Source organism: Anomalospiza imberbis, chromosome 8 (genome assembly GCF_031753505.1).
Source record: "Anomalospiza imberbis isolate Cuckoo-Finch-1a 21T00152 chromosome 8, ASM3175350v1, whole genome shotgun sequence".
NCBI classification, from domain to species: domain Eukaryota; kingdom Metazoa; phylum Chordata; class Aves; order Passeriformes; family Viduidae; genus Anomalospiza; species Anomalospiza imberbis.
In genome coordinates, this window is record NC_089688.1 from 2824427 (window position 1) to 2841608 (window position 17182).

Consider the following 17182-nt stretch of genomic DNA (forward strand, 5'->3'; position numbering starts at 1 on the left):
CCAGTGATTAATTCTTCATTTTCTTGAAGAGCAACACGCTTCCAACTACCCCCTTAATATTTCAAGAACACATGCAATTTTATTCACTTTAATTGCAAGTACTGCATGAAAGCCTGAGGCAATTTTTTCTTATTAGCCCCAAAATCTGGCACTCTGGAAATGGTGTTTCCTCTGTGAGGAAGAGGAGGAACAGACAAAACTCGCATCTAGTTACAAGGTTCTAGAAAAAGAGTAGTCAACAAATATTTCTTACCCCATTTTCTCTACCAGGGTATAATGATGTTTATTTAAAGATTGGGAAATTTGTTACTCCTTGTGAAAAACTGTCACAGGTTGGGGTTTTTTCCCCTTTTTTAAGGAAATATATAATACCACGTCCCATTTGTGCAGACACGTGGTGAACAGGGTAAAATACTCACTTGTCCCTCACAAGGCCATTTCTCTCCTTTTCCCTCTTTAAACACACATTACCATAAGCAGTTTATCAAATCCCCAGAGGAGAACAACACCTCCAAAATTTAAATGAGCAGTTCAGCATCAAAAATCTGCAGGGTCAGTATTTTCTAAAGACAGGGAAGGGTGGCTTTAAATTGGCAAATTCAATTACTTCACTCCTTCAGCTAATAAATGGCATGGCTGGTTTCTTCCTTTGATCTACATATCCAGCTCCAATTACCTGTAATGACACTTCAATCCAAACGATGTGACCCTGAGCCAGAGGAAGCGGAGGGCACCCCAGACAATTAGCTCATCCCACTCCTTCTCAGGAAGGAATGTTCACTAGAGATGTACACCCCTGATGTCCAGGACTGGATTTATGGGGCCTGGGTCAGATGATTTCTGCCTCTCCCCTTGGCTGTGATGCTTCTGGCCAGGATTTATGTGGGAAGAGCTGCCCCGACAGCAGCCAATCCCACCGCGCCCACCTTGCCCATTACCTCAGCTTGCACAACCTCCATTTCTCTTCCTCTTCCTGCACTTACACCCCTCAAACTCAGAGATCACAAAAGCAGCAGACACCAGACTGCCCAGCTAAATGCAGCCTTTCCCTCCCTCTTTTATTTTGCCCCCCAAATTTTACCATTCCCACCTGCAGCATCTCTAAATATCCCCGCTGCCTCCTTAATTAAGATGCCTCCAAACACACCCAATATTCCTCCTGCAGTGGTTTCCAAAGCCATTTAAAGGACTGTTTGGTTTTCATATGGCCTGATGCCTGTCTTGACAAGGGAAAACCACCTCTGGATTTTCCCCAAGTGCTCTGCTGCGTTCCCAGCTCTCTCTGATTGTGCGAGCTGTCTCCTCGCCACCCTTTTTGACATTATTAAAATAGAGACTGTTTCATTGCGACTGATTTCCCTTGGGCAATGAGACAGAAACTGGTCAGGGCAACTGCAGTTTCTTTTTTAGTTTTATTTCGACCTTTAGATGTTCAGGAGGATCCTCCAAATCATTAACACGGAAGCATGGAATGGTTTGGGTTGGAAGGAACCTTAGAAATCACCTATTTCCAATCCATTAGGCCAACCTGAGTGAAAACGTGGTACTGAAGCCCACACCACTATCAGTGAACTCCTAGCTTACATATATATGGAAAGATCCATATATATAGACCTAGACATAGATACATGGAAAGGCTGAAATGATCCTTTAGATCCGTAATTCCGCCAGCTCTCCATGCCAAGTTGCTTTTTCAACTAACCCTGGATTTAATGCAAAGAGCAATTATCGTTTTTCTTGATTCATTTGTTCCAATCAAATATTTGGGGACAGAAAGAGAGCAAGTAAAGCAGAAGCCAAACACAGGAATGTTAGAGAGATGAGTGTCCTCCACCAGCAAACAAATAACAAGCAGCAGCACTGACCACATGGAAAAAACCCACTTGGTTCCAGCAGGGTAAAGCCCTCGGGAAGCTCCGAGGGATGGGATGGGTTGATTAGGCATCTTTAAGCCAATTATGCCATTTTAAACTATTTTCAATTATTCAGTGGACCAATTTGCAGCACTCAATTGCTCTTTACAGCCCTGTACTCTCAGCAGAAGCCAAGCACTCTGAAAGACATTAAAAGCTCACTGATGAGAAAGGCCACATTTCCTTGGTTTTGTGCTCATTTGGGATCTTCTCTTTCCCAAAAACTCAACATTTCACACTTGGAGACACCTCTCAGTGTATCTTGCCCTCTGACCTCCAGCAGAGGAACTGCATTTTAAGAAAACCAAAGTCTTAACACACTTTTGGAGAATACCCTTTGCTCCCTCCTCATGGAGCTGGGAATTTCTTTGCCAAAACAGGGTGATTTTTTGGTGATATTACTTAGAGGAAGTAAAACTTCTGGCTACTCCTTAGAAAACACTGGAATATTTTGCCTTTCGGTGAGAATTTATACACAAAGCAGTTCATGGCTCCCAAGGCTTAATAATTCCCCAGGCAACTCTAGTGTGGGAAGAAGGATCAAGAACTCAGCTGGGGGGAAAAAAAATCAGTCATTTGGAGTTAAATATCCTATGGATGCTTCTATTCCATTTATCCCAAAATTAAGAAAAATAGATGCGCAAAGGGCACAGTATGCTGAAAGTGAATCAATCCCAAATTAACAGAGTCCTGAAGCAGAGACAGCTATCCATAGAATATAGATGGCTGAGCACCAGCTGCAGTAAATATAGGGGAAAAAACCCATTAAACTTAATGTTGCAGATATTTTCCTTTCATTACTATTTCACCATTTCAGAAAATGAATCCAAATCATACCAAGTTGGTTTTTTTTAAGGTTAATCAACCCAGAGATGTAAGTAACAGGCAGCTAAAAAACTGAGCCCACAGCATAGACACCGAGCCACAATATCATCAGTTCTAGAGAAAAATGGGTTCTTTCTTCTCACAAAGAAGGATCAGAACTAACTCTGAAATAATGCAAGTGCGTGATCTTGGGATACTGGGGAGAAATTCTCCCCTGGGAGGGTGGGAAGGCCCTGGCACAGAGAAGCTGTGGCTGCCCCATCCCTGAATCCCCCATCCCATCACACCACACAAATCTTAAGGGATGAAGACACGAACAGAGGAAGACCAGGTGAAGGATGCAGGCTGACAGAGCCTCCCATGGCCCAGTCCAAGTTTTCAAATCACTTGGGAACATCCCCAACTGCCAATTGAGAAAATTCATTCCCATTTCTGTCCTTCAGCATGGCTCAAGTGGGATGCCAAGCCAGAGAGCTCTCCCCGTGCCAGGAAGCAACCAGGCTTGTGTTTGGAAGCTGGGATATTCCTTGGAAGATACTGCTCAGATACATCTTGGAAATGCCACACAGCAGTGACTGGGCTACCAGAAAGGTAGGAAGACATCCTTGCTCCAAATAGTGAGGGTGAGGTGGACCCATGGAGGGTCTGGAAAGACTGAAGATAAAATTAACATGACCAGGACTACAAACAAAAATAGTCCTATAAACTCAAAGCAACCTTCTCTTGAGGGAATGGGCCCCGTGGCACTGGGCACAGCTGGATTACCCCACCACTGGTGAGGTAACAGATTTCACTCACAGCAGAGATGGGGCTGAAGAATTTCCTGTCAGCCAGGAATAATTTATTCAGAACAGTCGTGGTCCAAAGGGACCCTGGAGATCGCAGTGTGGGAGAAGACGTCCCTCCATCGCAGGGACACGCACAGAGCTCAATATCTGGCCAGAACACAATTTCCAGAGTTAGGTGGCTTGAAATTTATTCCCTACACACAGGACAGAAAAAAAAAATAACAGAGGTGAATCTATCCTAAGCGAGAATTACCTGCTGTGATGGGAGAAGGAGATGCAGGTCTGCTATGAGAGTCCTGGCAAAAGGCTACTTATTGTGGCTTCAGCCAATGTTATTTAACCCTCCTGCCAGGAGAATTAAATCCAGACACAGCAACAGTCCAACTGTGGAAACAACACCAATTTATTGTTTTAATGCCCCGCTCTCTTCAGTACCTGTTAATGAAGGCAGAACTAGTGTGCCTCGACAATGCACCCCATTTGCTGGGAAACTGCAGTCACTGTGATGGAAAAGCTCCTTTTCTCCTGCCTCCATTTGTTTTGCAAGTTCCAAAGCAAAAACCTCTTTGGTCAGGGAAGTCTTTGTTTCCCTATAACATTCAAAGCATCCAAGGGAAATTCCATCAGAATTTGCTCATCTTTCTACCTCTGCCCCAAAACATGAGAAGCAGCTGAAGCAACAGAAGCCGTGGAGTTTCCTCAAGGTCCCTCAGCTCTCATTGCCTGTAACAGGAGGATGACTTTCTGAAGCAGCTAAAAGCCACTTTATTAGTTGTTTTCAAAAGAAAATTCACAGAAACAAGGCAACCAAGGAGAACAGTGCTGGAGTGAGAAATGGCTCGTAAATAAGATACGGTGACAGACTCATTTTCTGAGCAATGTGCGAACAGCTGCCTGAGAGCAACATGAAATGAAGCCTCCAGCCCTCTCTCCTCCTCTCACTCCCCATTTCACAGAACTCAGCTGGAGGGAGCTTCAGGTCAAGCTGCAAAGACAACTGAAATGAGGAGTTTGGGGAAGCGCTCCCAAAGCCCGGCCGAGCACCACGACACAGAGCCCTCGGGGCTTCTTGTTTCCCAAAGCTCTCAGTGACCAGTTTGGAGTCCAGTGAGCCAAAGCAGACCATGATGGATCTCTACCCATCACTCTCCCTCCTGCTTCCCCCCACCACACCCAATCTCCCACTTCCCCCTTTTGATTATCCTGCTTAGTGCTCAAAAGGCCACCTTCCTTTCCCAATATTTATTTGGTTTTATTTATTTGATGTAATCTACGGCTCCACCTTGTCCAGATACTTCCTTAATGTTTGGGTTATTTAAACAACACAGGGAGAAAACCAATATTGAACTGTCACATTTAAGATTTACTTTCATAATTCTATTTTATTTATTTACAAATAAATAGTATATTTATTTATTTCTCTGTTTTATTTATTTATTTCTAGGGAAAAGAACCCAATCAGGAACTACTGGATTCCTGCAAAGCAATATTCACTAGTCAGAGAGTAAACCAGTGGGGTGCAACAGTGAGTTTTCCGTTTAGCCACAGGGTAAGGCTTGGTTGGGAGTCAATTTTACAAAAGTAAATGCTTTAGAAATGAAACCCAAACTCTTCCTCTGGGGAATCACTGTTTAACAGGAGCTCCAGAGACATTCCTCCATCTTCAGTAATCATTTAGCAAACTCCCCAAATATCTGTAAGTCAGCCTCAAAGCCCTGGAATTTTTTTCCTCTTTTTTTTTTTTTTAATTTTCCTTTTTGAAAGCTCCTGCCTTGCCCACCCTTCGTATGGCTCCTCAAAGCCAGCTCTGTCTCTTCATTAATCTAACTCCCCTGTAATTGTGGACATGCTCAAAAGCCCAAGAACAAGAGGAATAAAACCCTGTCCCTCCCTGGCTGCTCCTCCAACACAAGGAGGTCCTTTTCTTTTATTATCACAACAAACAAGTTAAAGCAAAGCAAGAACAATTTCTCTTACTGCTGCCTGTGGAAGCACATGAAATTAATTTTGTGTACTGTGTACTTGATTAGGGGGCTGTTCACCACCAGCACAACCATAAAAACAAGGGCAAGAGTGTTTTCCAAACCACACTCAGTAATGTGATACCAGAGGTTTGAGAGTTCATTGTCATCTCTGGAGGCTCAGATGAAAAGCCCTCATTACACAAGTGAGTACCTGAGATCATTCTGGCACAGCCCAGATGAATGTAAGAAAGGAACAGCAAAGATCTTAAGAGCCAGTTTGGAGACTCAGTCAAATTAAAAAAAAACAAAAGCAAATTAAAGTCATAAAACAAATTCCCTGGCTTGAACCAGCTTTATCTCTCTGGTTGTTTTCACAACATGAAGGTCACACACACGTCTGCCCCCGCCAGGTCCATTTGACAACAAACAAGACCTTGAGCATTGCTGCTTCCCAGGAATAGATCCCCAGTAAATGAAGAGCTGCCTCTCATGTCTCCTGTTACAACATGCAAGAACATGGGGGGAGAATAAAGCACCTGTTGCTGTGACAAAGCATCAGTGATTAACCCAGCTGACTCCCTGAACAGTGCTGGGCAGGCAGCAGTGGGCTCTGCAGGTAACTGGGAAGCATCCAGTTTTTAATTCCACAAATCAGGTCAGCATGGAATAGATACTTACTATATTAGCTGGCCAAGTTTTCTCTTTTTAAATCTGAAAATAAAATGTCTCAAGTTCATTTGGACAGTGGCTTATTCCCCCTTACCCCACATTTTCAAATGGGGCTCGGAGACTGCCACTGACTTTCCTGTTTATGACACAGGAGCTTCCAAGCAGTCAGAGAAGCTCTGCAAATGAGGTTTTGAGCTTGACTTCCACGTGAAGAAAGTCTAGAAATGCCATTTGACATTATCAAAGGCTTCAGTTTCACTGGCTCTTGCCAGCAAAGCAAACTTTCCAGTGCTGGCACTCAGAGTGCAGACGACTTTGTGGAACAGATTAGCAGATCATGGAAATACCACAAATGCAAGTCAAGGGCAGCAGGGTGAAAAGACAGAAGGTATCTAATGATACTGGTTGAAATGTAAACAGCTTAACTTCCCTCCTCATTGGATTACATTACTCACAAACCTGAGCTCACCCAAGTGAAAATGCAGCTGGAGAAGGGAGTTTGGAGAGGTGTGAAACCAGTGAAAACTTGGAGATCTGTGCTCATCCAAATCAAGAGAATATCACATGAACACAGCTCAAGAACACATCTCCATTTACAGATCTGAACAGCAGGTCAAGTGACTCATTAAAAAAAAATTTGTCACATTTCAAAATGAGAAATAAATCTTCAGAAGTCATCGATCTGCTTGTCTTCCCAAAGCACTGGAAGCTCTGACTAAACCAGATCAAGCAACAGCAATTGCTCAGCTCCAGTTGCAGGCAATCAAAAGGCCTTTTAGGGAAATGCATGTCAACAAGCTTTTGCTTGTGAACCCCAAAAACTTAAAAAAAAAGGGAATTGCAGGGAAAATCCCTGCTGTACTTACTGGAAAGGACCGTGGTGAGGAAGATGTAGTCGGAAAAAGAAATGAGTCCGCATTCTCCGAGCGCGTAGAAAATGCTGTCTTCGTCAGCAAACTTCTCCCTCTCCTGGGATAACTTCTGGTCATCCAACCCGAGCCACACCCCAAAGAGAGCACAGAAAGCACCAGATTAAACACAGAAATGGAAGGTTTGATTTGCATCCTTAGCACCAACAAGCCATTCCATGGACACACACACCCCTACTATCTCAATCCATATCCAGAGGACCTTTTCCAGCCTTTGGATCTGATCATAAAAGTTCTGCAAAGATTGGTGCTTCCCCATCTCAAATGAGGATAGGGAATTGCACAGGATTGCTTTGTTGGTTCAGTCCAGCTGAAATAAACATAAACAAAACTATGGTCACTTTGCTTAAAATCTTTGAGATTAGTGGTAAAAAACTCAGACTTCAACGCAGGATTCAAAGAGGAAACTGTATTTTAGGGACAGCTCTTTAGTTAGACTCTGCTGTAGAAAGGAGCCAAGAAAGGACTATTTGACATGAATATAAATTCTAATCAAAGTAATTCAAACTGTGTGTGTGTGAGCTCACAGGGAGGACTGGGCCTGAAACCAAGCTCAATCCCTTTTTTGCTCCAGTTCTTTTCCATTTATCAGCTCACAATATCTTACTAAGCTAAAAATTTGAGTCCCTTTGATCCGCAGAACCCCCAAAGGCTGAAAAGGATCCATAAAACTGTTAGGGAATCCACACTGGTGACCCACTTTAAGGACACAGTAGGAGGAGGCACACACACACACACACAGAGAGGAGAATTAAATTAATACAAAGGAGAGTAGGGGTGGGTGAGGTTATTCCATGGAAACCAGGCCATGCAAGCACACGCAGGCACGGTGAAAGCAAGGCTGGATTTAGGACTGGTTTTAGGAAAAACCACCAACAAACACCACCACACGAGGGTCCAGCTACACAACTGTCCCCCACCGTTACCTCTGTCTAGCGGAGATCCCATCACATACAAGATAAAGGAAAGAAAACTGGTTAACCAACAATAAAACAAGCAGGCAAAACACCACGTCAAGTTGAACGGTTAGGCTTGCCAAGAGCAAGGAAAGTCTGGGGCAACCAGGTGGTTGCTGTGACTGGAAGCCTATGGAGATATCCCAGCAAGTGTTAGCTCATAGCTTCTCCACTGCCTGCAGCTGATTTCTCTCATCCACCTCAAGTTTTTGGCATTTTTTTTTTTATTTTTTGAGAGAGAACTCACCATTGTATGTGATTGCAGGGTGGGGATGAGCTCAGCTAATAATTTAGATGAAAATTTAACCTGTATCTGGCTTGGAAACCACAAGAAAAGAGACAAAAATAATCATATAGATCACAAAAAACCCACAGTTTCCAGGGAAAAAGACTTCAGTCCTATTGATCACATAAAATTATTCCCAGTAACTCTGCCTTTACCACCTGGAGAGCACCAGGAACTTAATAAGAGGTGAGTCACTACCAGCAGACAACATGCTAATGGCCTTCATTTGATATTTGATGCAAGATAACAGCCATTTAGGCTTCTGGGGTACCAGGCTGAAATTATCATTTCCTCAAAAAATGGTTTTGCTTTCAGTTCCAACAAGATGAATCCAAAGCAAAAATAACATTGATGCCGACGTGAAGAACAAACATCTGGTTTTCCTTTGAACCAGAGGCAGGATTTGGGGAGAAAGCAGCTCCCTGTGACTGCTGCTGGAGGTGTTGCCAGCAGCATCTCACCTGCTCCTGTGATTTATTGCCTCTCCCTCTGATTGCCTCTCTTGGGCAGCATTGATTATAATCTAGCTATTGGCATCTTGCTCGAAGAATCCCATGACAAAGTTCCAGAAGGTGGTTTATTAATTTTCATGGGTTTCTTTGCTGCACTTAAAATTCATAGTCAGCATCAAACAGCTCAAAATATTCCTCATAAGAGGAAAGCACATTCATAGATTAACAATAAAAAAGGATATTAAGTTAGTCTCTGAAATATAAAGACAGGTGGGAGGGAGAAGCATTTACCCATTTGCACCTTCCTTTGAGCAAACACAGTAAAAAAAGATTATTTCTTTATATTAAAACCAGCATCTCCTTCCCACCAACCCAGGGAACACAAGCTGTAACTACAGTACCTCAGCTGCTTGTAGCTCACAGAAAAGGGAATTTCTCCCACTGATTTTAAGGGAAAATAACAACTGCCCTGATCAATCAGATTTTCAGGTTCCCAGCAGTAGAACACAAGCTTTAAAAATTTCCCAACTCTCCCACTCATCTTCCTCTGTCTCAGCGAGAAGCTGTGTGTTTGATTGCTTTCCATGAACTTTGTGGGAAGCTCACCCCACTATGGGAAGGCTCAAAGCATCCTTCTCTCAGGAGCTGTTCCCCACCATGAAACGTTACTGCAAGGAATTATATCTAACTTCCAGGAAAAAACAATATAAAATAAATCTACCTACCTATTTCACGAAGCACAATGTGAGCGTTTGTCACCCCTCAAAAAGTTCAAGGTGACTGACCCAAAATAAGTCCTCACTAACATCTCAAACCACCCTTTTCCACACCTCACCTTCCTTCCTGCACACTCCCATTCAGCCAGAAAGGTAATGCACGGTATCAGAACACCCTGGGAAAAATCCCTTTCCAAACCTCCACCTTCCCTTAGAGACAAGTCATCTCCACAAATAATTATCCATGCCCTTTTGTATCTGAGCACAAGGTCATTCTCAGTGTTCAGTTAAAACAGTCAAATGTCTTCCACTTAGCATTTTTTTCCATGTGAAATCCACTCCCAAAACCAGAGTAATTAGTTAAGATCATTCAGCAAAACCCTTTAAACCCGAGCATTCACAAGTGAGCAAGCTATGGGGAGCACTTTACAATTATGATGTATTTTTTAATCAAGCAGTAGATTCATATTTAACAAGCACACAGACGAGCAGACATCCAAATTAACATGTAAAAAGAAAAAGAAATCCAAATATCTCACTGCTTTTGGCACAAGCATGGCTGTGTAAGTTCAGTGAGAAGCCACCAGTCCAGTCTCAGTGGAACAAAACTTGTGACAGGTGTACAGGCAGATTCTTTTACAGTTCCAGACACTGATGACAAGTCAAAAAACTGACTCAAATTCAAGATACAGAGCTTGCTTTGCCCTTCTCCAAGCTCAATCAGCACCAAGATGTGGCTGAACAGATCAATGCAGTGACCAAGCTTCCCCAAACCCACGTGCTAGAGGAAAAAGTCGTGTGCTGCATGCAGGCAACTCCCCAGAGTTCTTTATGTACAGGCTGGCTGCAAAGCACCCAAAGATACATCACAAACTTCACATATTCCACCCCAAAACCGATGTGCTGGATCCTCCCCTAAGTTAAGGACATGGTACAGCTTCCAACCACAAGGATTGGTGGAAAAACCCCACAGAATCCTTATGTTCCTTGCCAAATATTACCTTTATTTTGGATTTTAAAATTGTTTTCTCAGGGCTGAGCGAGGAGTGAAATGTGGTAATACTGAATTATGCAAATCTGAAAAATAAAGGTGTATTTTTGCACATGGAGGGATGCCTTCTGTGCAGAGGCAGAGATGGGCACACGGTGCTGCTGCTCCCACTCCTAATGCAGGTCTAGAGAAGCCTGACCACCTAAATCCTGGCAGCTCCACTTCATCTGGCATTCCAGAAACTGCAGCATTTAATTTGGGAAGAACACATTCCTGGGAAACCCCTCAGAGCTGCCAGTTTGGGTTTCCAAGTGGAGAAGGAAAGGACATTTTGGGCATGTTTCTTCCTGTAACTCACGTTTCAGCACCACATTTGCACTTCCATGAACCAAAGCTTCAGGAATTTATCAGCCCAATGTGACCACTTATGCCTTCCAAAACAACAATAAAATAAATATCCATGAGAGATAATGGGTATTTCTCCAGAACCAGGAAGCAATTCTGTCAATTAGCAAGGGATTTTAGATGAAGAATAAGCCACCTTTTATTGACAAACATCACTGTACTCGGTCTGTTCCTTTTGAACAGAAACATTTTCAGGTGACCAATATTGTACTGAGCAAATATAAACCCACGAGTGTAGAGTGAAGTCACCTGGATGCAAAGCAATTCTCTTTCAGTCCCAACTGACCATCTTCAGTTATGGAAAATATTAAAATAAGACATTTATTAATGTATTTCTTTCATGGTTAACTGTAGTTATGTAGGAAAAAAAGTCCTTTTTGCTAGCAGGACAGGTGTGGATTATTGCAGCTCTTCCCTAGCAGGGCTGCTGAAAATCCAGGGAAATATATACTAAGAGACTTGGTAACAGACAAGGGAAAACCCTTAATAAATTCCAGTGCAAACCAGCTTGCTGTGGTCATTAAAAATATGAATGCTTTCAACTCTGTCTGCATCAAAACACTGAACTGAAAAAAGGAGGATTTTAAGACTTTGCTCATTTTTTTAAAGATTTAAGCTTTAAAGAGTCAAAGCCATGTATCTAGAGATTTCAGGCACCTCACTTTAAGAAAACCGAATAAAGAAATAAAAAGGCTTTCAGGATCACATTTAAAAATTGAGCCTTCCAACTCAAATGTTCAAAAGTCCTTTAGGGAAAAAGAGATGGGAGAGGTCCCTCTGCACTATGAAATGGACAAAAATGGGACTTGGGGAAAATGAAGGGATTTAACAGTTTATAAAATCAGTTCCATAATGTGGATGCAAAATAAGTGATTTTACATGCACCGCCTGGCTTTTTTATATCACTTTTTATACATCATTAAATAAGAAAAAAAGTGTTTGAGGCTGTGATGAAAACAGCACAAGCACCTTTTGAAACTCATAAACCTCTTTCAGACATGGGAAAGCTCACATCATCTGGAGCCACTAGGAATGATAACTTACTATGAAGTCTGCACACCGACACAGGCAAACACAAACAGGTTCTCCATAGCAAATTGTAGTGTTGACCTAAGAAAATGCTTAAAGTTCCCTGTTAGCAGATAATACTGCATAATTGGGAATACCTTTCAAGAGTGTATTTTAATCAAGAGGTTTTAAAAACTTTTCATTTTGGGGGGGTTATTTTATCTGTGTATCTACAGAGGGGCACAGAAATACAGAGCTGGACATGGGTGAGGTTGTCCTGCACGTTCTCTCACTCTAAATTTGAGCACATCCAGAGAATGAAAACCTGGGCAGCAGTTCTTACTGCAGGTGGACTCCTGTGACTGGAAAGAGAAATCTGCATTCCCTCCCTTCCAGCAAGGCTGTAAATATTCAAACCACCTTTCAAACAAAGGGTACCCAAAATGCAAGGCCAGCATTCTGTACAACCCAGAAAATCAACGACACAGACTCTCCCGACCCGTGGCAGGCAGCAGAGCCACTCATGCAAGGGAGAAACCCCTGCAGGAAAAGCAAATAGGAAAGGCCTTGAAAAGGGACAGTGTACACTTGTGCTCCCCTCAGCCCTCTGCAGAGTAATGAAATCACAATCTGCAGGACCTCTGGGGCATCTTGCATCGAAATTTAATGGGGAGGATTGAAATTAGGGTCCTTGATGGCCCACATCAAGCTTCTAAAATGAGCTCAGTTTTGCCACCTTTGAATTTAAATGGCTGTTTAGGTCTCGGATGGAAATTGGGATGCTGCTCTCCCTCATCTCAGCCTGCATGACCAAGATGAACTCATTGTGTTGCTCCTCCTCTCAGGCAGAAATCCCAGTGTTAAAGGACACGAGGAGGAAAACAGTAATTCTCTATAAAAAGTGATTATTAAATATTGGCTCAGTTGATGAGGTTAGGGCTGCACACTTGGTACTCAACACCAAAATCTCGTCAATTCTCTTTCCCTCTCTCGGTCCTTTTTTTTTTTTCCCTTCACCTGCTTCTCCCATCCAGACTTGACCTCCTGTTGGAGCCAAGTGAATTCAAGCATCTCCTAAAGCATTTCCTGCCACCCTCTCCATCCATACTCCTCCTCCCTCCTAACACCATGTCACCCAAGGACAGAGTTCTCAGAGCTTTGTTTTGTGTCCCTCAAGTATTAAGCATTAAGCTAACACAAGCAAAACTACCAAAGAAATTAAAGCCAGAAATACTCCAGAATCTATTTTTGATTAAAAGACTGCATACATCCACTGAGGGCTTATTACCAAGTTGTTTATTTTTCCCTAACTTTCCCTATGGATTTCATTAAGGTCACAGAGCTACAGGGCAAACTCAAAGTGCTTCAAGATATTTTCCTCTTACTAATGTTGAATGAACTCCCCTCTGGTTTCTAGTTCTTTTTCCTGCACAACATTTTAAGAACTACAACAACTAAATATCTACTACCTAGCATATTCTTTAATACAGTTCAGTCTACATAATTCTGTAACTTGAAAAACTCAAGTTTCCCAAACCTGCACACCTTCAGATAGATAACATTTCCCCAAAGCATTTGGCCAGGGAATCAAACTAACTTTGTGGCCTCAAGGGGAAAACACTATTTTCCAACAGAGCCAGCTCTATCACAGTCTCATCTAGCTGCAGAATAAGACAGAAGCCTCAGAGGACGCTGTGAAACCAGGAGGGCAGGGAGACACACATCTGAGCTCTGCTCAAAGCAGTTCCTGTTAATAGAGCCAGGTATTAATGGTTACCCTGAGGACTGTTCCCTCCACAAGCCAAACTCAGGTGTTCTGAAATAAACCCTGCAGGCTGAGGATGGAGGAGAGCACTCAGGAGTATTTATGAGAGGAGCAGGGGGAAGAGGTGAGCGTACACTGTCCCTTTCACGTGAAAAGTGCGTATTATGAGGCCTGAAGCACAAACTAATCAAAGCACATGCTGTCTGCTTTGTACCTGCCAGAAATCCTGGTGGGAGGGGAGAGGGTTAGAAAAGGGAAGAAAATGAGGGAATGCTTGGTTACACCAAAAAAAACCCACAAACCAGAATTAGAATAAAGACAAGTATCAGAGATATTAGCAGCTGGAGGAAACACCCGCCGGGTACCTGGAAACCAGAACAAAAGAGGACAAAGAACAAGCAGAGAATTTTAGTAGGAGCCCTGTGGAAACAAGCAGCAGAATTAGGGATACACAAAGATAACAGCAAATAGAGCTTTGTCAAAGCCAAAATACACAAATGTTTGGTAGAGGAGTTAAGAAAGGAAGACACTTGTTCTAAAGCAGCCCAGGTGCCCACAGGGATGTTTGTGCACTGTGTTAGAAGCTATTAAGACTTTTCTTTGACAAAATCCAGTTTTATTAAAAACAAACCAAGAAAAGAATTTGCACATTTCAGAGTCCACACAGGTCCCAGCAAACAGAGAAACATCAGAACTAACTGAAGCAGACAGGAGGGTCAAGTTTGGCTGGGAGGGGAAAGTCAACAAGCAAAGAAACCAACCAACGTGGACAGGGTGTCAGCAAAGAAAATCAAGAAGATAAAAACCTTCTCAGCTCAGCTTTGCTGGTTATCTGCAACAGACTGCATCTCTGCTTGCTTCCACAAAGCCACAGGCAAGGATTTTGTCTCACCACTTCCTTACAACCCTTTTAGGGATGGCAGAGGAATGTTCCTGCAGATCTGTGTAAGGTTATCATATCCATGTAAGAAGGTGCCTCCTGGTTATTATGCAAATACTACCTGTGCTGAGATCAGAGGGTGGAGGAATTGAAAAGCAGGGAATCTGAAGTTGGACAGTGACATTTCCCATGGATTATGCACCAGAATAGCTGAACACTTCAAGGTGTCTCCAAGCAAGCCATAAGCCAGCCTCACCAGCTCCAGCTGAGGACACTGGGGACACATTCATTTCAAACTCTGTCACAACAGATGCTGACAAGACCTCACACAGTTGGATTTAGAAGACTCCTCACCTGTTTTCATTGCATTTAACCTGGAGAACATACCAAGTGTCCTCCAAGTGCACCTGCACTTTATGCTGCTCTTTACTGAATTGTGATACTGGCTTTTGGTAAGGCAACATTTATAGCTGCATCCTTTGGAATTAAGGTTTCAGAGGCACTTAAACCTCCAGGGAGCTCAGAGCTCTGACCCTGTGTTTGGCTCCTGAATGACAGCAGGATTTTAGGCTTGTCTCACTCACTTGGCAAGTTTGGGTCTATGGCAGCTGGGAGCATCATGCTCCAGGCAAAGCCCATCCACAGAGCAAAGGATCCCAGAAATTCCAGCTAATAAATCAAGGCTCCTTTCCTGCCCACTTCTTCAAACCTGTGAGCAAGATCCTTCAATCCACCAGGAAAGGATGGTGCATCTACCTCCAGTCTCCTCCCCAAGTCCTTTTTTTCAACTCTTCTACTCCTGAGATGCCCTTTAAATCATCTGGAAAGAAATCTGCCTCCTGAGCTGACTCCCAGCAAGTGCTCTTTTAATGGACACACACCTTCAGGTCAGGGCAGCTGAAGATATTCATTGCATTGGTCCATGATATGACTCTGCATTATCCAGTGGAAGTTAATTCTAGAGATGTTTTACTGGCACTTAGAGGCACCATATGAAGTATTTTCCTTGTCCTTCACCTTGCTCGGCATTACTTTATGGCACGCCCAAACATCTAGAGAGGTAAACATAAATGCTGGCAGGAAATACTTAAGTCATAAATTTAATTAGAGGGCACTGAAAGCCTCTCTAATTACTTACTGCAGGAGGGGAAGCTGTTGCTGGTAGCTCAAAGGTTCTTGCTCTTATTGAGCAGCAGCAAGGAATTCTCCCCACAGGAGAAAAAAAGAGCAAGTCAAGTGTATCCTAATTAAACTAATAAGCCATCTAGAGTGGGGCTTTTATTTCCTAAATAGGTCTCTTAAAAGCACTCCAGCTCACCTTCACCTTTGCACCAGGATGCACTGCTGGAAGCTCAGCTGGGGGACACCTGGGAGCTCCCTTGCTGGCTCACCAGGGTGGATATGCAGCTCACAATTCAGAGCAGTAACATGAACAGCATTGTTTCTTTGGTTTTTTTTGAGAGATGAAGCTTGTCAATCATTAATGCATAAGCCAAAAAAAATAGAACACAAAAAAAGAAAATTTTAAACAAACTCTGCACGACAACTTACGTAACGTTAATGAAGCTTATGCCAGGTTAGATGTGCTAAGAAATCTCTGCTACTTAGTGAGAGCATATTCATCAGTAAAACATGAGTTATTTCTCTTACAGATGGGTTAAAAATGCATTTGCCTTCCCACAGCCAAATGCAAGAGGGAAGAGACAGTGGAAACACAGCAGACAGTCACGGTCTGGGCACCTCCACACCCTGAGAGCATGTCTGTTCTCACATCAGCCTTTTGCTCAGGCTGCATATGAAATGTCTGCAAGCTGATTAATACCTTTATCCTACTCTGAATGAATAGTAATCAATGCCTCTTTTCCCCTACTTTGCTGAGCTTGCTTCCCAAGGGAAGAAACCACCACTCTTAGATGAAAATGGAGGCACAGGTTGCCTCCCTGTACACGCTCAGCCCAAAAGCATGAGCCCGTGCTTGCACACACATCTGACCAAAAGCTTGTGCTGGCTGCTGAGTGTCTCCAGGGTTTTTGGTCTTGCATGAGTGAAGAAAAAGCATTTAGGCTCAAATTACAGGAGCATTGTTGCCATTAATAAGGCAGTAACATCTACCTCCCTCTCCAGTAACTCTATGAATTATCAGTAGGAAGAAGGAGGTGCAGGAAGAGGGGAAAAAGGTGGATTTTATCTTCTCACTGTGGCATTCAGTCACAGGCACAGCAAGCTGGCTTGGAAACCCAACAAAAGCACAATACAGAGGCACATCACTCCCCAAAATCCTTTGGCAAGATCAGTCCTGATCACCTCACACAAGCCAATAAGTTGGTTTTGATGGCAGCTTTGCCTAAATGAAATGGGCTCTGCCTAAATAAAATTAGTTCTCACTAATGCTGCAGCATCTAGATCTCAAACACACATGCTTGAAATTCATACAGATGCTACAAACACTGCCCTGGAATATGTCATTAAAATGCAACTAACTGCACAGACCTTTTAACTGAATCTCCCTCTAAACTACTGCTTGCATGCAGACATTGGGTTTGGAACTTTGCTTGGAACTAAAATCAATCCTCTTTCCCACTCTTCAGCCAGGATCTAGCCTCTGGATTATCAGTGCTTTTCAGCAGCACAACTT

General features: G+C 43.0%; 1 protein-coding gene across 1 annotated transcript in view; it reads right to left on the minus strand.

Moving 5' to 3' along the window:
* The window catches only part of MICU1 (mitochondrial calcium uptake 1), an 87907-nt gene that overhangs the window by 35062 nt on the left and 35663 nt on the right, over positions 1-17182 (minus strand). Inside the window, exons 7-8 of the mRNA XM_068196960.1 lie at positions 8292-8357; positions 7026-7140 (exon numbers count right to left, since the gene is read on the minus strand). Of these exons, the coding sequence (XP_068053061.1) occupies positions 7026-7140; positions 8292-8357 (181 nt within the window). The remainder of the gene's footprint in view (positions 1-7025; positions 7141-8291; positions 8358-17182) is intronic.